This window comes from Pantherophis guttatus, chromosome 18, assembly GCF_059756535.1.
Source record: "Pantherophis guttatus breed Tessera chromosome 18, ASM5975653v1, whole genome shotgun sequence".
Lineage (NCBI taxonomy): Eukaryota > Metazoa > Chordata > Lepidosauria > Squamata > Colubridae > Pantherophis > Pantherophis guttatus.
In genome coordinates this window covers 12,096,476-12,117,159 of record NC_142080.1, presented here as the reverse complement: position 1 = coordinate 12,117,159, position 20,684 = coordinate 12,096,476, and the positions used below count along the sequence as shown (strand labels likewise).

At 50.7% G+C, this 20,684-nt stretch overlaps 1 protein-coding gene across 1 annotated transcript in view; it reads right to left on the bottom strand.

Annotated features, from left to right (window-relative positions):
- The window catches only part of EHD1 (EH domain containing 1), a 31,568-nt gene extending 13,999 nt beyond the window's left edge, over positions 1-17,569 (bottom strand). Inside the window, exons 1-2 of the mRNA XM_060691864.2 lie at positions 17,078-17,569; positions 8,121-8,218 (exon numbers count right to left, since the gene is read on the bottom strand). Of these exons, the coding sequence (XP_060547847.2) occupies positions 8,121-8,218; positions 17,078-17,481 (502 nt within the window). The 5' untranslated portion in view covers positions 17,482-17,569. The remainder of the gene's footprint in view (positions 1-8,120; positions 8,219-17,077) is intronic.
- Between the last annotated feature and the right edge of the window lie 3,115 nt (positions 17,570-20,684).

Genomic DNA, 20,684 nt, shown 5'->3' with positions numbered 1-20,684 from the left:
AGTGATTCACTTAACAACTGTGGCAAGAAAGGTCGTAAAACGGGGCAAAGCCCACTTAACAAATGTCTCGCTTAGCAACAGAAATGTTGGGCTTAATTGTAGTCCTAAGTGGAGGACTACCTGTATTACAGAGACCAACTTACTGGGCTGAAATCAGCAGGCAAGAGGGACTTATGACCATTTTAATTGCAAGGTTTCAACCAAAACAGAGCGCTTTTTTTAGAACCAATCTCCTTAACTTTGCAAACAACTCAGAAAAATAAAGGGTTGTATTTTTACCGATCTGCAGATTTATGCTCCTGCTTACTTTTCAGTATTTACAATTGCAATGGAAAATCGAGGGTAAGAAAAACACAAAAGCATCAATTTTAGCAGGCTTGCTTTTACACTTGCATAAATATGCAGTTTTTTTTTTTTTAAAAAAAAAGATCGCTACCTGGAAAAATGCCCAAAGCTTAGATTTTTACCCACCCCAGGCACTCAAAACTATTCATCTATGCCAAGTTTCAAGTTATGGAACAATTAAACTCTTAAAAAGCCAAACATTTTCCTGTGGAAAACTGTAGCAACAGCAGAGAAAATGTTCCCCTTGGAAGGCAAAACCATTGCATGTAAATCTCCCATCCATTAACGGAGTTGGGTTGGGCATCTGGGGGTAGTTTACAGGTTAACAGAGTTGGAAGGGAGGTCATCTAGTCCAACCCCCAGCCCAAGCAGGAGACCCTACACCATTTCTGACAGATGGCAGTCTAGTCCCTTCTTGAAAGCCTCCAGTGATGAAGCTCCCACAACTTCTGAAGGCAACTTCTGTTCCATGGGTCGATTGTTCTCACTGTCAGGAAATTTCTCATTTTTAGCTTGAATCTCAGTTTCCATCCATTATTCCTTGTCTGGCCTTCAGCTGCTTTGGAAAATAGCTTGACCCCCTTCCTCTCTGGGGCAGCCCCTCAAATATCCTGTCTCCCCTGGTCCTTCTCTTCACTAGACCAGCCATGCTGAGTACTTAACAGGTTAACAGAGTTGGAAGGGACCCTGTAGGTCATCTAGTCCAACCCCCATCCAAGCAGGAGACCCTACACCATTTCTGACAGATGGCAGTCCAGTCTCTTCTTGAAAGCTTCCAATGATGAAGCTCCCACAACTTCCGAAGGCAATGGATCCGAGGGAGACCACTGTACCTCAGATAGCCGGATGTGAGTCCCTTCTTGTGAAGTGGGGTCGTGGGGTGCAGATGGGTTTGTTGATTACGTACCTGGCTCCCTGCCACGTGGCAACGACCCTGCCCGAGCTCCTCAACGTCATAGCTGAGGTAGCGGCTAATACCCCCCGACTTCTGATCATGGGGGATTTTAACCTGCCATCTATCGGTGAAACGTCTGAGGTGGCTCGGGAGTTCATGGCTTCCATGACGGCCATGGACCTGACCCAAGTAATTCATGGCCCTACTCACATAGTAGGACACACTCTGGACTTAGTCTTTATCTCTGGTCAGTGGTCGAGTGGCCTGGATACAGGGGATATAGGCATTGAACCCTTGTCATGGTCTGACCACTCGCTCCTTCGACTTGACTTTCTGACCGCCGCACCCCGTCACAGGGAGGCGGAGCCGACCAGGTGGTTCCGCCCCAGGCGCCTGATGGATCCTGATAGGTTCCAGAGGGAGCTTGGGCCATTTCCTGAGACTCTGGCTCATGACTCGGCTGATGACCTGGTGGCCGCCTGGGACAGTGCAGCCGCCGGGGCTTTGCGGCCTCTGACCCGGCACCGAACTCACTTAGCTCCTTGGTTCTCCGAGGAGCTGAGGGTGATGAAGCGCTGGAAAAAAGACGCCTAGAGAGCGGTTGGAGGGCCAGCCGATCCGAATCCGACTTGACACTGGTAAGGTCTCATATTAAGACCTACCTAGTGGCGATAAAAGCGGCGAAATCTAGTTATTTTGCCGCTCTTATCGCGTCATCAGATAATCGCCCTGTTTAGGGTGACCCGCTCCCTCCTCCATCTGGGAGCGCGGGAGGACCCCTTGCAGGGCCGAGCTGAGGACTTTGTACAGTATCTGCATGATAAAATAACTCAGATTCGGGAAGACTTGGCCGCTGACTGGGTTAGTTCAGACGAGATGACTGAGGCAGGCCTTGAGAATGTTATCTGGGAGGAGTTCGATCCTGTGGCTCCCGAGGACGTGGACAGGATCTTGGGGCGGCTGAATGCAACCACATGTTTATTGGACCCGTGTCCCTCCTGGTTGGTGCTGGCTTCCCGGGAGGTTACACGAGGCTGGCTCCAGGGGATTATCAACGCTTCTTTGAGTGAGGGTGTCTTGCCGGCTGCCTTGAAAGAGGCGGTGGTGAGGCCTCTCCTCAAGAAGCCCTCACTGGATCCGGCTGTTTTGGCTAACTATCGTCCAGTCTCCAACCTTCGCTTTATTGCAAAGGTTGTTGAGAGTGTGGTGGCGTGACAGCTTCCACAGTACCTGGATGAAGCTGTCTATCTGGATCCGCTCCAGTCCGGTTTCAGACCTGGGTACAGCACGGAAACGGCATTGGTCACGTTGGTGGATGATCTCTGGAGGGCCCGGGGTAGGGGTTATTCCTCTATCCTGGTCCTGTTAGATCTCTCAGCGGCTTTTGATACCATCGACCATGGTATCATGTTGCACCGGCTGGAGGGACTGGGAGTGGGGGGGGGGCACCGTTTTGCGGTGGTTCTCCTCCTCCCTCTCCGACCGGTCGCAATCTGTGTTGACAGGGGAGCAGCGGTCGACCCCGAGGCGCCTTGTTTGTGGGGTGCCACAAGGGTCGGTCCTCTCGCCCCTCCTGTTCAACATTTATGTGAAGCCGCTGGGTGAGATCATCCGTGGTTTTGGGGTGAAGTACCACCAGTACGCTGATGACACTCAGCTGTACATCTCCACACCAGGCCACCCCAACGATGCCTTGGAAGTGATGTCCCAGTGCCTGGAGGCCGTGCGGGTCTGGATGGGGAGAAACAGGCTTCGATTCAACCTTTCCAAGACCGAGTGGCTGTGGCTGCTGGCGTCCCGGTATAGGCAGCTGGCGCCATCGCTGGTTATTGGGGGCGAATCATTGGCCCCCACGGAACGGGCCCACAACTTGGGCGTCCTCCTGGATGCACGGCTGTCTTTGGAAGAGCATATGATGGCCATGGCCAGGGGGGCTTTTTATCAGGTCTGCCTGATACACCAGTTGCACCCCTTTCTAGATCAGGACTCCTTACCCACGGTCACTCAAGCACTCGTCACCTCTCGTCTGGACTATTGTAACGCTCTCTACATGGGGCTCCCCTTGGGGTGCACCCGGAGGCTCCAACTGGTGCAGAATGCGGGGGGGATTATGGGAGCGACGGGGCGCTTCCGTGTGACTCCTCTCCTGTGTGAGCTGCACTGGGTTCCGGTGGACTTCCGGGTGCGCTTCAAGGTGTTGGTGATCACCTTTAAAGCGCTCCATGGCTTAGGGCCGGGGTACTTACGGGACCGCCTTCTGCCACCAATTGCCTCCCACCGGCCAGTTCGCTCTCACAGAGAGGGCCTCCTCAGGGTGCCGTCAGCCAGATAATGTTGGCTGGCAACCCCCAGGGGGAGAGCCTTCTCTGTGGTGGCGCCCACCCTCTGGAACAATCTACCCCCAGAGATACGAGTGATCCCAGACCTCCGGACTTTTCGTCGGGCCCTTAAAACCTATTTCTTTCAGTTAGCCGGGCTGGCCTGATTTTATATTGGTTTTTAAAATTAATACTGATTTTAATTGGAAAGTTTTAAATTACGGGCCAAACTTTATTTAATTATTTTAAAGCTATTTTAACTTTTGTGTACAAATGTTTTATTTTTGGCTGTTCACCGCCAAGTCTGAAAGGAGAAGGGCGGTATAGAAATTTAAATAATAAATAAATAAATAAACTTCTGTCCCATTGGTTGATTGCTTTAACCGTCAGAAAATTCCTCCTCATTTCCTTATTTTGAATCTCTCCTTGATCAGTTTCCATCCATTCTTCCTTGTCTGGCCTTCAAAGGTGCTTTGGAGAATAGCTGGACCCCCTTCCTCCTCTCTGGGGCAGCCCCTCAACTATTGGAAGATGCTCTCCTGTCTCCCCTGGTCCTTCTCTTCCCTAGACTAGACATAACTCAGTTCCTGCAACCGTTCATCACATGTTTGAGCCTCCAGTCCCCTCATCATCCTTGTTGCTCTTCTCTGCACTCTTTCTAGAGTCTTCACATCTTTTTTTATAGTGTGGTGACCAAAACTGGATGCAGGACTCTAGGTGTGGCCTTACTAAGGCTTTATAGAGTGGTATTAGGACCTCCCTTCATTGAAATGTTTTGTCCTAACTTGTGCAAAAGAGGGAAAAGGGACCCTCACCCACCCTCCGCCTGGAAAAAACACACCAGAATTTGCATCTCCCATCTTCCCTTATTTGGCGGCACTGGTGTCCCGAGAATGTCTGAAGGCAGCTCTCAAAGGGGTCAAATGCCCACCGGGGAAATAAGCGCATGCATTTCTCCACCCAGGAATTGGGGGGGGGAACTAAGGTATTGAGCCCTGCGGAGCAGAGGGACGGCTCTCTAATCGTGGGCTCCAAAGAGCCAGCCAAATCTCCCGCGCTGAATTTCGCTGGGCGCCACACCCACGGTTCCCTCGCCCGCCGGGGTCAAGCCGGGCCTTATCATGGATCGCAGCGTTTCCTGCCTGCAGCGGCTGGGCACGCCGGGGATTTCGACTCAGCCAGGAAACTTTCCATCTTGAGTTCCCGCAGAGAGGAATGCACCGCTCAAGAGTCCCAAACTGTGGCCGGGTGGGGTGGGGCGGGGCACAGATAGAGAACTTGGGATGGGAAGGCTTCCCCCCCAGAGCGAGGAGGGTGCCCGCTGAGATCCATCAAGGAAGGAAAAGCATTTGAGAACGGGCAGCTATTTTTATCCAACCGAGTCCTTGGCCGGTGCTGTATTTCATCCACCAACCCCGCATTGGAAACCACATTTCTCCCCCACCCCCGGCATGGAACAAAGAATAACAGCAGTTGGAAGAGAGGTCTTAAGAGGTCTTCTAGTCCACCCCCGTGCTCAAGCAGGAGACTCTAGACCCGTGATGGCGAACCTATGGCACGCGTGCCACATGTGGCCCTCGGTGCCATATCAGTGGGCACGCAAGCTCAGCTCCCGCCATCTGATTTTTGGGCCTTCTGGGCCACCAGAAGTAGGGAAACAGGCTGTTTCCAGCCTCCAGAAGGCCTCGGGAGAGTGGGGAAGGCCCGTTTTTCGCTTCTCCCAGGCTCCAGAGCCTTTCTAGGAGCCTGGGGAGGGCTAAAATGGCCTTCTCCACACACCCCGAGAGGCCGGAAACTTGGCAAATTTCTGGCCTCCGGAGGGCCTCCATGGGGGTGGGGAAGGCCATTTTTGCCCTCCCCAGGCTCCTAGAAAGGCTCTGGAGCCTGGGGAGAGCAAAAAATGGGCCCACTGTGCCATTTCGTGCCAAAAGCGGGGGAAGCACGGGGGGGGGTCTGTGCGCATGTGCAGGGGGCATAGAATTATGGGTGTGGGCACGCGGGCGGGCAGCCCCTCCATACTCCCCCCACTTTTGGCACATGATGGCAAAAAGGTTAGCCATCACTGCTGTAGACCAATCAATCAGTGGAACAACTTGCCTCCAGAAGTTGTGGAGTTGCTCCAACAACGGAGGCTTTTAAGAAGAGACTGGACATCCATTTGTCTGGACTTGTATAGGGTCTCCTGCTTGAGCAGGGGGTGGACTAGAAGACCTCCAAAGGCCCCTTCCAACTCTGTTATTCTGCTCCCAGAATGCAATTCCTTCCTGGGAATGGGCTCTAGACAGTGGGGGAGGTAGGAAATGGAGCCCCTCATTCCCTTTTTTGGGGGGGAAACAGCGGGGGAAAAAATAGCTGATGACTTCTGGTTTTGATACTTAGTCAGGATAGATTATAGACAGAAGAAAGTTATGTCGTAACTGTAGAGCAAGAATTCAGTTTATAACTCTGTTTATGATGGCTGTAAAGAAGATCAAAAAGCTGCTTCTTTGCATTTTTTCCCCCCCTGTTCCATTTTTTCCCCTTTTTTTCCCACTCATTGGTTTCTACCTTTTCTCTTCCTTTTTATGAGTTCGTACCTTCTCTTAGCATCTTTTATTAAAACTTCAAAAGCCAAAAGAAAACGTAGCCAGCTGTCTGGTGCTTTTTGGGTTTTTTAAAAATCGCAAGTGGACCTTTAGCGATGGATTTTGTGGGTGGAGGGAAACTTTCTTCCCTAAAGAAACACTCTGAAAGGCAGCTCTTGACGCTAGAAGTTGTGTCCAATTTTACATCCTTTTATGCCGCGGTCGTTAAACAAATCATGTGTAGGCAAAGGATTCATGCGGCCATTAAGCGAATTGCATGGTCTTTAAGCAAATCTCGCTTCTGGATTGACTTTGAATCGGAAGCCGGCTAGGAGATCACATCACAAAATAGAATTTTTTCGCTCTCTCCTTTCCAACCCAGGAAAGGAGCCTATTCTCTAGGCTTGGCGAACCTATGGCACGCGTGCCCAAGGTGGCATGCAGAGCCATCTTTCCAGGCACGCGAGCTGTCGCAGAACTCACCTGCAGCTGCGCATGTGCGCGCCTCCCAACTGCTGTTTGGGCCTCCGGTGCGCATATGCACAATTCAGGAGATCCAGTTAGTCTTCGGAGCTCTCCTGCGCATGTGAATACTTGTGTGCAGTGTGCACATGCGTAGATGGCGTGTTCGTGCATGTGCATCTCACGTGCGAAAATTGTGTGCATGTGTAAATGGTGCGATTGTGCACGCAGCGCACAGGGGGGGAAAGCCGCGCAAAAGGTTCGCCATCACTGCCCTAGGCGTTCATCCATCCCCCCCCAAGGTCTTTCTCACATATGACCAGAGGTGGGTTTCAGCAGGTTCTGACCAATTCTGGAGAACCGGTAGCGGAAATTTTGAGTAGTTCGGAGAACCGGTAATAAAAATTCTGACTGGCCCCGCCCCCATCTATTCTCTGCCTCCCGAGTCCCAGCTGATCGGGAGGGAATGGGGATTTTGCAGTAACCTTCCCCCTGGAGCGGGGAGGGAAGGGAGATTTTACAATATCCTTCCCCTGCCACGCCCACCGAGCCACGCCCACAGAACCAGTAGTAAAAAAAAATTGAAACCCACGACTGCATATGACCCTGAGTAACTCAATTTATGACTGCAACGGAGCCCAACATTTATGTTGCTAAGTAAGGACTTCAGTGAGTTTTGCCCCATTTTTACGACCTTTCTTGCCACGTCTGTTAAGCGAATCACTGCGCTCGTTCAATTAGGAACACGGTTCCTAAGTTGCTTCAGCTTTCCCTGTTGACTTTGCTCGTCGGGAGGTCGCCGAAAGGGGATCATGTGACCACGGGAGACCCTGCCCACCGTCATAAATAGGAGGCAGTTGCCAAGCGTCCGAATTTCGATCATGTGACTGAGGGGAAGGGGCAACGGCCGTAAGTGTGAAAAATGGTCATAAGTCATTTTGTTTTGAGTGATGTAACTCCAAACGGTCATTAAACGAACGGGCACTAAGTGGGCTGTCACTAAATACGGGACTCCCTGTATTTAAAACCTATATTTATTTATTTTTTTCTTTCTTGGGGAGGGTAGGAGAAGCCCTGCAAAACGGGGAACCTGGACTTTTAACCATCCACACCACCTCTTAAGTAGGGGTGGGCCGCTGGGGGTTCGGGAGAACCTCTAGCTAAGATTCTGTGCAGTTCGGAGAACCCCCAAATCCCACTCCTGGCTGGGCCCTCCTGCCCTGCCCCTCCCCTCCCAGGTGTCCACACGCCACCCGTTTTGGATACAGGTAAGTGCAGGGCGCACGTGGAGGTTCGGGGAGGGCGAAAATGTTTCCGGCCTCTAGAGGGCCTCCAGAGCCTGGGGAGGCTGTTTTCGCCCTCTCGGAGGCTCGAGGAAAGCCTCCGGAGCCCGGGGAGGGCAAAAACGCCCCCCCTCCCGGGCTGTGGTGCAGGAGGCTGACTAGGCCACACCCACCATGGCCACACCCATCCAGCAACCGGGCAGAGAACCCCTGGCTAAAATGTTTGAAGCCCAGCCCTGCTCTTAAGCCTCACCTCTGCTTATCCGCTGTTTCTCCCCAGATAGGATGCCCGGCGTGTCAATGATACTGATGCTGTCCAGGACGGGATTTGGCAGCTGCGCGCACATAAATCTGCAAAGGGAACGGAAGGGATAGGATTAGGAGGCGGCTGGTCCGAGCACGGGCAGAAACGGGGCAGAATTTTTGCCATTCTGCTTGAACTGCTCATTTCTTTTCCTGACACTTAAAAGACGATTGACTCATCCATTAAACCTGCATGGGGTGAGACCACGGCTTGGGTGACTTCAAGGATGGGCAGACCCCGAGCCTTCCCATGTTGACCCCTCAAAATCTCTCTGGATGACCAGTGCTGAAAACCCCTCAGGTGCTTTTTTCAAGAGGCAACTGGACTTCCTTCTTTTTTCTTTGAAGATGTTTCGCTTCTCATCTAAGAAGCTTCCTCAGCTCTGACCGGAGGGTGAGGAATGGAAGGATTTATATTCTTTGCAGACAGCAAAGAATATTTGCTGTTGTTTGAGTGTGTCGTTGAGGCCACTTGGAGGCTTTATCTATGTCCTCGGTCACCTGAGTGGTGCAAAAGGGTGTGGAGCCTTCTTGGAACTGCTGAAAGGACTGTGTTGTAGACTGGAGATAGATGTTGTATCCCTCCCTCTCTGTTGAGGGAGGGCTTATCAATTAGGGACACAGATGGCCTCTTGGACCCCTCTTTCAAATCAGCGGTCCTCTGTGTCCAAAATGTGGACTTCGTTGTCTTCAAAAGAGTGGCCTTTGTCCTTTAAATCCAGATGGACTGCTGGATTTTGTCCTGATGGGTTTGTTCTTCTATGTTGTGGCATGCGTTTAGGAAGTGGTTGTTTTGTTTCCCCAATCCTCTTAGCAGTTCCAAGAAGGCTCCATTTGCACCACTCGGGTGACCCTGAGGACACAGGGAAACCTCCAAGTGGCCTCAACGACCCTCTAAAAGGATGCAAATTTCCAGCTGTCTGCAAGGAGCATCAATCCTTCCGTTCCTCACCATCCTGGTAGAGCTGAAGAAGCTCCTTGGATGAGAAGCGAAACGTCTTCAAAGAAAAAACAAGAAAAATTGCCTCTTGAAAAAAGCACCTTTGGGACAACCATGAGCTGAATGACTGAGAATCTCCTTAGACAAGTGCTGAAAACTCTGGCTTGCTGAGCCGAAATTTTTCCTGCCTGGAAAGGCATGAAAACGTGAGTGTGAGTCTTTTAAAAGGCCTGCTTCTGCATTCGAAAGCAACGGAGAATATCCCAAGTTGTGTGTGTGCACGTGTGCAATCCCAGCCCCCCCCATTCATCATCCTCCCCTCCCAGTTCTCAAACTATCAAAAACACCCCAGAGATATGGCAAGCTTTGAGTTCCAGAGAATGCGCTGAGACACAGAACACAGAATCCTAGGGCTGGAAGGGGCTTCAGAGGTCAGCTAGCCCAACTCGCCGCTCAAGCAGGAAACCCTATAGCATTTCGGACAGATTGTTTTGTCCGATCTCTTCTTGAAGACCCTCCTGTGATGGAGCAGCCACAACTTCTGGAGGCAAGTGGTTCCACTGGTTAATTGTTCCCACTGACGGGAAATTTCTCATTTCCAGGTTGCTTCTCTCTTTGATAAGTTTCCATCCACTCCAGGGCAGGGCAAGAATGGAATGGAATGGAATGGAGAGTAGAATAGAATAGAATTCAGAATAGAATAGGAATAGAATAGAATAGAATATATGGAATGGAATGGAATAGAATAGAATAGAATAATATATGGAATGGAATGGAATAGAATTCAGAGAATGGAATGGAATTCAGAATAGAATAGAAATAGAATAGGAATGGAACAGAATAGAATAGAATATATAGAATGGAATAGAATAGAATAGAAATAGATGAGAATAGAAGAGAATAGAGAATAGAAGAATATAGAAAAAAATAGAAGAGAAAATAGAAGAGAATATTGTTACTCCAAATTGGATTAATATGATACCCAGAACCAACTCTGCTCATACACAATATGGATGTGTATTTTAAAAAAATAATAAAAAATATAAAGAACGGAATTCTTCATTGGCCAAGTGTGATTGGACGCACAAGGAATTTTTTCTTTGGTGCATAAGCTCTCAAGTGTACATAAAAAGAAAAAATACCTTCGTCAAGAACCATAAGATATCACTTAGTGATAGTCATAGGATACTAAGAAGGAACGGAGGGAAGCGTATCAGAGAGAGATCCAACCTGGAATTGAATTAGGGCTCTGTGTGTGCATTTTTCAGATTCTCCGCTTTCCGGTCCCAAGTCCAGGCTCCCTGGCATAGCAGGAGAACTCCTGCTTTGTTGCAAAAGCACTTAGCAAGCCAGCAGCGTGGAGGAATTGGAGGCCAGCGGGTTCAAAGAGCACAGAAACCGGCCTCCGGAGGAGCAGAGACAGCCACAATCAGCAAATCCAACCATTTGTCCATCCTGCCTTCCCCAACAAGCAGGCCCCTCACACACGAGACGTCTTCCCCAATCCCATCCAGGGAGGTTTTTCTTAGCGACGAAAGTCTCTGGGAGGTTTTGCAGGTAATCCTCTACTTATAAACCATTCATTTAGTGACTCTTTGAAGTTACAATGGCACCGGGAAAAAACTTTTAAAAAGCTTCCCCCCCCCCGAGTCACGTGATCAAAAAAATCAAGACGCTTAGCCACTGGCTCATACTTATGATGGTATGATGCAGTGTCCCGGGACGTCACGTGATCCCTTTTGCAAAAAGCGAAGTCAAGGGGGGGGGGAAGCCAGATTCACTTAACAACCACATCACTAACTTAAAACAACTGCAACTTCGCGTAACAACGGCGGCAAGAAAAAGTCGTAAAGTGGGGCAGAACTCACTCAGCAACCGTTACACTTAGGGGAACAGAAAGGTTGGGCTCAATTGTGGTCGTAAGTCGAGGAGTATCTCTGTACGTTTTTTTTTTTCCCACAGTGTAGCCACAAACCACATCCTTCGCAGGATTACAAAATGCTTCAGGTTTCCGCAGAAGGGAAGTTGCATGCAAAAACCCTGCGAGGCGGACCGGACCGAAAACTCAGGCTGGGAAAGGCAGCGGAGGGGGGAGGGAAGACATTCCCCTGGGAAGATCTGCCTTCCCCAAGCTGGTGCTGGCTGGAGAGGCGATGGGAGTTGTAGTCCACCTAATGTGGGCTTGTAATCGCTCCTCGGCCCAAAAGAGCTGTGAGAATGAGGAACTCCAGACCAGGGCCATCATCTTTCAACACTCTTTACTTTGGAAAGTGAGACCAGCTTAGTTGGCTTCTGAAGAAATATCTTCCCTTCCTTTACAATTTGCCATGGGTGACAAAATCCGTGCAGATGTCACAAGAGAACCAAGTTGCAGAGCGGAGAGATCAACTCTGTGTTGCAGGAACTTCATGGTGGGAAACAAGAAAGCGTGAGAAAATGTCATCCTACTACTTTGATCCTGTTTGGGGTCGTTGCATTAACAGAGGGATACAACCAAGATCCAGGGAGGTCCTAATCCCACTCTATAAAGCCTTAGTGAGGCCACACCTAGAGTCCTGCACCCAGTTTTGGTCACCACACTATAAAAAGGATGTTGAGACTAGACCAGGGGTCTCCAAACTTGGCAACTTTAAGACCTCTGGACTCAACTTCAAAACGTTTGGAGACCCCTGGAATAGACATTTCCCAATCCCTGCAACCCTTCTTCATATGTTTTAGTCTCCAGTCCCCGAATCATCTTATTAGCCAAAAAAGCCAATGCAATCCTAAACTGCATTAACAGAGGGATGGAATCAAGATCAAGGGAGGTCCTAATAGCACTCTATATAAAGCCTTAGTAAGGCCACACCTAGAGTCCTACATCCATTTTTGGTCCCCACATTATAAAAAAGATATGAAAAGACTCTAGAAAAAGTGCAGAGAAGAGCAACCAGGATGATGAGGGGGCTGGAGGCTAAAACATACGATGAACGGTTGCAGGAACTGGGCTTGGCTGGTCTAGTGAAGAGAAGGACCAGGGGAGACAGGAGAGCATCTTCCAATATTTGAGGGGCTGCCCCAGAGAGGAGGAAGGGGGTCCAGCTATTTTCCAAAGCACCCGAAGGCCAGACAAGGAAGAATGGATGGAAACTGATCGAGGAGAGATTCAACCTGGAAATAAGGAGGAATTTTCTTACAGTGAGAAGAATCAACCGATGGCACAGAAGTTGCCTTCGGAAGTTGTGGGAGCTTCAATATTGGAAGCTTTCAAGAAGAGACTGGACTGCCTTCTGTCAGAAGTGGCGTAGGGTCTCCTGCTTGGGCAGGGGGTTGGACTAGATGACCTCCAAGGTCCCTTCCAACTCTGTTAAACTGAAACTCTGGTGGGCTTTCAAGATTTTGGTGGGCTTTCCAAAGTCAATGGAGGAAGTCACACTTGCCTCATGACCGCATAATTCACTTAGCAACCAGATGCAATTCACTTAATTAACAACCAGGGCTGTAAAATCAGGCACAATTTACTCAACGGCCTTGCTTCGCAACGGAAATTTCAGTCCCGGTTGTGATGTAAATTGAGGACTATCTGTATGTCCCCTATGCTGGAACATAAAAAGAATCTGCCTCCTTAAATTTATCCAGCTCTTTTCTTAAAGCCCTGCCAGTTGACTTAGCGGTCACGTCTGGTGGCAATGAATTCCACAGGTTAATTTTTCATAGGGTGAGAAAGATACTGGGTGGTTCGTTTCTATTCTAAATCTTCAATAAAACAACCAAGGCTCAGAGAGCACCAAGGACCCCACAGCCTTCAGTGTCCTAACTACTCTTCCTCCTCCACTCTGCGCGCTACATTCTCTTCTGTTCCTGATGATGTTACCTAACTGGGTAATGAAACGTCTGCAAGAAAATGACCAAGATCAGAGAGAGCACCAAGGATCCCTGTCGTTGTCCTCCTCCACTACTCCACAAACCTCACTCCCTTCTACCACTGATGATGTTCTCTAGTTGGGTCTGCAAGAAAACCACCAAGCTCAGAGAGCACAGCCGATGCCACAATTCAACCCTGACTACAAATATTCCCCTTTATCGTTACCGAAACTTGCTTTCCAATTTCTCTTATCATCGCCCTACAACAATAAAAAGTGAGATTGTAGTGTTGCTGTTTAACCAGGCCAAAACCAAATCCTTGACCCCAGAGCCTCCTGCTTGGGGGGGAAGAGGGAGGGGAGTTTCCATTCAGTTGAGCCACACTGAGAATTTCGGGATCATCACTTTCTCTTTAAGCCGGGCATTCCCCAATGACTGGACAGGGTGGGGAAAGGACACCTGGTGCACACTGGCACAAAAATCTGCCTGCCCAGGACTGAAATCTGAATTAACACGCCCAGCAACTGGTCTGTACAAGACCGCCCAACCCACAGGAGCAACGAGAGAAGGGTGCCTTACATATATATTTTTTTGCAAACTCTGCCAGTGGTAAGGAAGGATCCCGAAAAGCTTTTGCAAATCTTGGGGGGGAGCTACCCAAGCGACGATCCTTCTCCCGAGCTGGGCCTGCTTTTGAGTTCCCAACGTTGCAGTTGTGTGTTGGCAAAGCCAGTTCAGTTTCACCAAGTAAAAGGACAAGATGCCCACATTCACACAAGACACTAAGGTTTGCAGAGTTTTTTTTTTTAAAACCCTGGTGTATTTGGGGAAGAGAGTTTAGAGCAGGGGTCTCCAAACTTGGGGACTTGAAGACTTGAGGACTTCAACTCCCAGAATTCCCCAGCCAGCATCGCGATGCTGGCTGGGGAATTCTGGGAGTTGAAGTCCTCAAGTCTTCAAGTTCCCAAGTTTGGAGACACCGGTTTAGAGTTTGGTCAACTCGTAATTCAAAGCAGCGTTTTTCAAAACTTGCCAAAGTTTAAGACGGGTGGACTTTAGCTCCCAGCACAGCCGGCTGGGGAATTCTGGGAATTTGAAGTCCGCCCATTCTTAAACTTTGGCAAGTTTGCAAACCAGCAGTCTTAAGGCTTTGCAAAAATTTTAAAAAATCTGGGGTTCGGTTTGTGTTATGCGAACACAACACAACTCGAGAATTTCGGCTGCAGAAAGTTCTATGGATTGATGGGCTGATCCCAGGCCCGCAAAGTCCTTTTTTCCAGACCACAAAACCAATTATCTGACACAGCAGAAAAGTTGCAAACGTTTTCAAATGGAAGGCAGGCTTGCCTGCATCTCCGGGGCCTCAGCTTATATCCCTGAATTTTAAGCACCGTGAACATTCAGCAAATGTATTTTATTGGGCTTTTCGCTCAGCACAGGCCGAGCTATTTTTAATATTTGTAAATATCCAGAGCTTTCACCACTCTCTCCTTCCTTAAAAAAAATCATGTTTCTACAGCTGCAAAAGCCAGCATTCCAGGAATTTTTTTCTTTTCTTTTGTGAATTAATGAGGCTGGTTGGCCGACACAATTGGCAGACGCCTCCGAGCACCACCAGCAATAAAGAGAACAATGGACCAACTCTGGATGCCACTTTTAAACAGGAAGATTAAATCCACAGAGTTTTTTGGGGTTTTTTGCACCCTCTAGTCTATTCCAAATAAAGGAATAATGGGTTTTTGCAACGGGGAAGGAAGCCCACTTAGATTTATGTGATTTTTAAAATATTTTAAGAGTTTTTCAGACTTTCCCAGTTTCAAAAGGCTTTTGGGTGGGGTACGACCGGACGTCACGAGGCCAATGAGAGAGAAATCAAGCATGAAGCTTGAGAGGAGGGGAAGCCGGGCAGGAGATGGCTGCAATGGTTGCAAGCGGATGGCCAACCGAGATGGGCACAGGCTGGCAGAAAAAAAGCAAAACTCTAGCAAGGAGCCACGCCCAGGATTTGCAGTGATTCAGAGAGAAGATAATTCCAGTGTAGTTACACCAACCCAGAGAGAAGGGGGGGGGCTGCCATTACTCAGATGTTTTTGCAAGAGAGCCTGTTGACCTCTGACCCTCCCTCGGTGCCAATCCAGGGGAAATTTCCTGACAATGAGAACAATTGACCGGAGCAAAGGGCTTGATTTCAAGAAGTGAAGATTTTAAGAAGAGATTGCACAGGCATTTGTCTGAAATACTAGTATAGGGGCTTCCTGCCTCAGTAGCGGGCTGGACTAGGAGACCTCTAAGGTCCCTCTCCCAGCTCTGTTATTCTGGGTCACTCAGGCTTGTGGTGGCTGCACCCGATGACTCACAATTCCCCACTGACTGGACTCCATTCACAGAACCGCAAATGAACTCCAGCCGAATTTGCCCACCGCTGGGGCAGGGATGGTGTGAAGTCAGCTGTTTTGCTATGCTACTAACTGGGTTTAAGTCAACCTGGACTCGTAAGTGGATGCCTCTCTTCTCCTCTTATCCAATTCTATGCTAAACCAGAGTTGCTTGATCAGTTAAGATGGGCAGCATATGAATTAAATATACTGCCTTAAATAAAGAGCCTTGGTAGTACAGTGGTCTAAAGCACCCTGTTATTAAGACCAGCTGCCTGCAATTACTGCAGGTTCGAATCTCACCAAGGCTCAAGGTTGACTCAGCCTTCCATCCTTTCTAAGATAGGTAAATTGAGGACCCAGTTGTGGGGGCAATAAGCTGACTTTGTATTAAATATACAAAAAGGATGAAGGCTATTGCTTAGCGCATTGTAAGCCGCCCTGAGTCTCCGGAGAAGGGCGGCATGCATATATATATATATATATAAACCGCCTTCTAGGAATGGGTTTTCTTGCTGGACTAGAAGGGGGTTGGACTACAGGACCTCGAAGGACCCTTTCCAACTCTATGATTCTGTAGACTGATCTGCCCTGGGCTCCTGGGGACTACCTGGCACTAGGAGGGCACCGAAGTGCCTCTTTTGGCTGCAAAGGAAAAGATCTGCACCTTTTCCATGGTTGGCTGGGGATTTCTGGGAGCTGGAGTCCACCCATCTTAAAGCCATCAAGAGTTGAGCAGCAGTGGTTCTAGTCCTCAAGATCAGACTCCCCTCCTTCTTCCTTGCTGCCCCCTTCCCGCCCATTCTACATCTGGAAAGGTAAAACAGTGGTTCTAGTCCTCAAGACCAGTCGTCTTCCCTCCTTGCTGCCCAAACCCCACATCTGCAAACCTAAATGGTGTTGCCAGTGCCCAAGACCAACCTCAAAAGATTCTCCTGCTTCCCTATTGCCCCCCCCCCCGAAAGTTAGCAGCAGTGTTTCTAGTCCTCAAGATCAGACCCTCCTTCCTTCCTGCTGCCACCTCCCCCGCCCACTCTGGCTCTGGAGAGCTAGCAGCAGTGATTCTAGTCTTCAGGATCAGGCTTCCCCCCCCCCCCACAGCTGGAGAGTTAGCAGCAATGCTTCTAGTCCTCTGGATCAGTCCTCTTCCCTCCTGGCTGCACCAGGCCTGCATCTGCAAACCTAAACGGTGTTTCTAGTCCTCAAGACCACCCTCAAAAGACCCGCTCCTGCTTCCCTGTTGCCCCACCCCCCCCTTGCAGCTGGAGAGCTAACAGCAGCGCTTCTAGTCCTCAGGATCAGTTCTCTTCCCTCCTGGCTGCCCCCTCCCCTCCCCTCCCCTGCATCTGCAAACCTAAACGGTTGTTTCTAGTCCACAAGACCAGTCCCTGCTGCCACCCACCCCCCACCACCCTGGATCTGGAGAGCTAGCAGCAGTGTTTCTAGTCCTCTGGATCAGCCTTCCCCCGCCCCCCGCCCGCAGCTGGAGAGCTAGGAGCAGCTTCTAGTCCTCAGGATGAGCCCTCTTCCCTCCTTGCTGCCCCTGCCCTACATCTGCAAACCTAACCGGTGCTGCTAGTCCTCAAGACCAGCCTCAAAAGCCCCTCCTGCTTCCCTGTTGCCCCGCCCCCCCTTGCATCTGCAAACCTAACCGGTGCTGCTAGTCCTCAAGACCAGTGTCCCTGCTGCCACCACCCTGGCTCAGCCGCCGCCGCCGCTGCTAGTCTAGTCCTCAGGCTGAGGCCTCACCTGTTGAGGAAGGCGTTGCCGAAGGCGTTGAGCTTGCGGAAGGGGCGTCGGGGGTCGACCACCAGCGCGTTGCCCGGGACGACGCCCTCGCTCTCCCCGCCCATGACGGCGATGAAGGAGTCGGTGGTGGGCTCGGGCCCGATGCGCATGCCGGGGAAGTCCTGCTCCAGCAGGTGGCGGATGAAGGTGGTCTTGCCCGTGCTGTACTGGCCCACCAGCAGCACCATGGGCTTGCTCTCCCAGTCGGCGGGCTCCAGCGCCGGCGAGTGGAAGTCGTGGAAGCGGTAGTGCTCCTCCAGCGGCAGCAGCTTCCCGGCGTAGAGCTGCTTCAGCCCTTCCGAGACGGTGCGGAACAGCTCGGGCTCCTTGCGCCGACGCGCGTCGCGGCTCACCCAGCTGAACATGGCCGAGCCCAGCCCTGCTGCGGGGAAGCCGCTCAGTCACGGCGCGCAGCCCACCCTCCCGCGCACGCCCGCCCGCCCGCACTGGCCACGCGCCCCGCAGCGCCGCCCTTTATAAAGCCTCCGCCCGGGACGCCACGCCCCCCTCCCGAGCCGGGATTGGCTCCCGCCCGGCGGCCGCGCCCTCTCCGCCCGCCTTGACACGCCCACCCAGGGATGTTCCTCTTTAGAAAGCCTGAGCTCGGGCCACGCCCTCTCGGCTGTGATTGGCTTCTTCCCTCCCCTCAGGAATGTTCCTTTTAAAAATGCCTTGCGCCCGGGCCCCGCCTTCTCGGCGCTTGATTGGCTTTTCTCCCTGGCGGCCGCGCCTTGCCCTACCCACCCAGGGTATGTTCCCCTTAGAAAGCCTGTGCTCCGGCCCCGCCCTCTCGGCGCTGATTGGCCTATAGCACTAGGCATATTCCTCGCACAAAGTTTCTGACTTGAGCAACACACCTCAGCGCTGATTGGCCTAACTCTCTCTGGAGGCCCTCCCCTTATAAGGCCACCTCCAGGGGCACGCCCCCCTCAGCGCCAATTGGCACCTCTCACTTTCCACCGGCCACGCTTCTCCCCTTGGAAAAAGCCTCGGCCCAGGCCACGCCCCCTCGGCTCTGATTGGCTACGGCCATTGCAGCAGAGGCGGAAGTGTAGCGTAGTTCAGGGATCTATGGCACTTACAAAAAATATAGAGGTGACCTAAAAGGGAGCAGGGGAGTGTGGGCCTTGGGAGTGCCTCTGACCATGTGCAGAGTACTTCGGACCAGATTATTATATTTTTAATCCTCGGAATCTAGGGCTGCTTAAATTAAATGTCCACCACCAAGATCTCAAACTGATTAAAAAAACAATATTTCTCCAAGTTCAGCAATGTTAGATGGGTGGATTTCAACTCCCAGGCTGGCTGGGGGATTCTGGGAGTTGAAGTCCACCCACGTTGCCCTAGGCCTTGTTCAATGCACCATGCGTAAAAAAAGAAAAAAGAAATTGAGCCTTGATCCTCCCCACCTAACAGCCACTTCCACCATCCGCCATCTTGACTTTTTTGACCCCTTCAGACTCCCTGCTGGGACTAAGCCGGGGACAAAACATCAAATTTTTAGTTGTCTTCCAAATAAATTATCCTTCCCGCATTTTATCCATCTTGGATTCAGGCCAGCATGTTTTTCCTCCCATTCTTCCCAACAACAACCCTGTGAGGTGGGCTGGTGCAAGACATCCATAAGCTTCCATGGCTGAGGTGGACTCAAACCTAGATTCTCCCAAAGCCATGCCTTTTTTTTTATTTTTTGGCTGGGAAACAGTTTTCAACTGTTCCCAAAGGGGTCCCTGAATAAGCCTGCAATTGTGGTTTATAAAAACCAGGCCTCTCTAGGCTGCCATTTTTGACCTTTTGGACCATCCCACTGTTCCCCTTTCAATGGGCAGGGGAGCCCCCTGACCTGAGCTGCCTTCGTCCATGTCCAAATTCCGGAGGGCCCCTGCCTGAGCCCCTTGCATGACAGCCTCGGCAGTTGAACCGCCCGCCTGAGATGGAACTCCTCTTTGTGAACTGGCCTGCGGGTTGCAGCTGAGGTCAGCGGGTTCCAGAATGGCCAGGCTGCCCTGGGGTAAGATGCTGGCTTGCTGGATAAGTCAAGACAGAGCAAACCATGATTGTCGGTTATATAGAAGCTACCCGAAGAGCTACATAATGATGGGAAAATAACAGGTTGTTCCTTCTCCACAGCCCCTTCCAAGGCTGGGAGATAGCAGTCTTTCTCAAGCTTGGGAACTTTAAGACTTGTAGATATCAACTCCCAGAATGCCCCACTCAGCTTGATTTGAAACATGTGAACTTCAACTCCCAGAATGCCCCACTCAGGATGCTTTAAGACAGGGACTTCAACTCCCAGAATGCCCCACTCAGGATGCTTTAAGACAGGGACTTCAACTCCCAGAATTCCCCACACAGGATGCTTTAAGACAGGGACTCAACTCCCAGAATGCCCCACTCAGGATGCTTTAAGACAGGGACTTCAACTCCCAGAATGCCCCACTCAGGATGCTTTAAGACAGGGACTTCAACTCCCAGAATGCCCCACTCAGGATGCTTTAAGACAGGGACTCAACTCCCAGAATGCCCCACACAGGATGCTTTAAGACAGGACTCAACTCCCAGAATGCCCCACTCAGGATGCTTTAAGACAGGGACTCAACTCCCAGAATTCCCCACACAGGATGCTTTAAGACAGGACTCAACTCCCAGAATGCCCCACTCAGGATGCTTTAAGACAGGGACTCAACTCCCAGAATGCCCCACTCAGGATGCTTTAAGACAGGGACTCAACTCCCAGAATTCCCCGCTCAGGATACTTTGAGACGTGGACCTCAACTCCCAGAATTCCCCGCTCAGGATGCTCTGAGACATGTGGACCTCAACTCCCAGAATTCCCCACTCAGGATGCTCTGAGACATGTGGACCTCAACTCCCAGAATTCCCCACTCAGGATGCTCTGAGACATGTGGACCTCAACTCCCAGAATTCCCCACTCAGGATGCTCTGAGACATGTGGACCTCAACTCCCAGAATTCTCCGCTCAGGATGCTCTGAGACATGTGGACTTCAACTCCCAGAATTCCCCGCTCAAGATGCTCTGAGACATGTGGACTTCAGCTCCCAGAATTCCCTGCTCAAGATGCTCTGAGACATGTGGACCTCAACTCCCAGAATTCCCTGCTCAGGATGCTTTGAGAGACATGTGGACCTCAACTCCCAGAATTCCCTGCTCAGGATGCTTTGAGATATGTGGACTTCAACTCCCAGAATTCCCTGCTCAGGATGCTCTGAGACATGTGGACTTCAACTCCCAGAATTCCACTGGCTGGGTGGGGAATTCTGGGAGTTGAAGTCTACAATCTTAAAAACTGCCAAGCTTGAGAAAACTGCCCCAAAAGTTGCATTTTAAAGACTGTGCATGGTCTGGGTTGGCACTTTGAGCCCCTCCAATCAGAGGCTGCTTTCTTGGGGAGTGGTATTCTTTCTGAGCAGAGCTTGGAATTATAGGTAGTCTTCAACCTAACAAGCATTCATTTAGCAACCATTTCAAAGTGACAATGGCACTGAAGAAAAGGCTTACGTCTGGTCCTCACAGTTATGACCGTTGCAGCATTCCCCCCACGGTCAC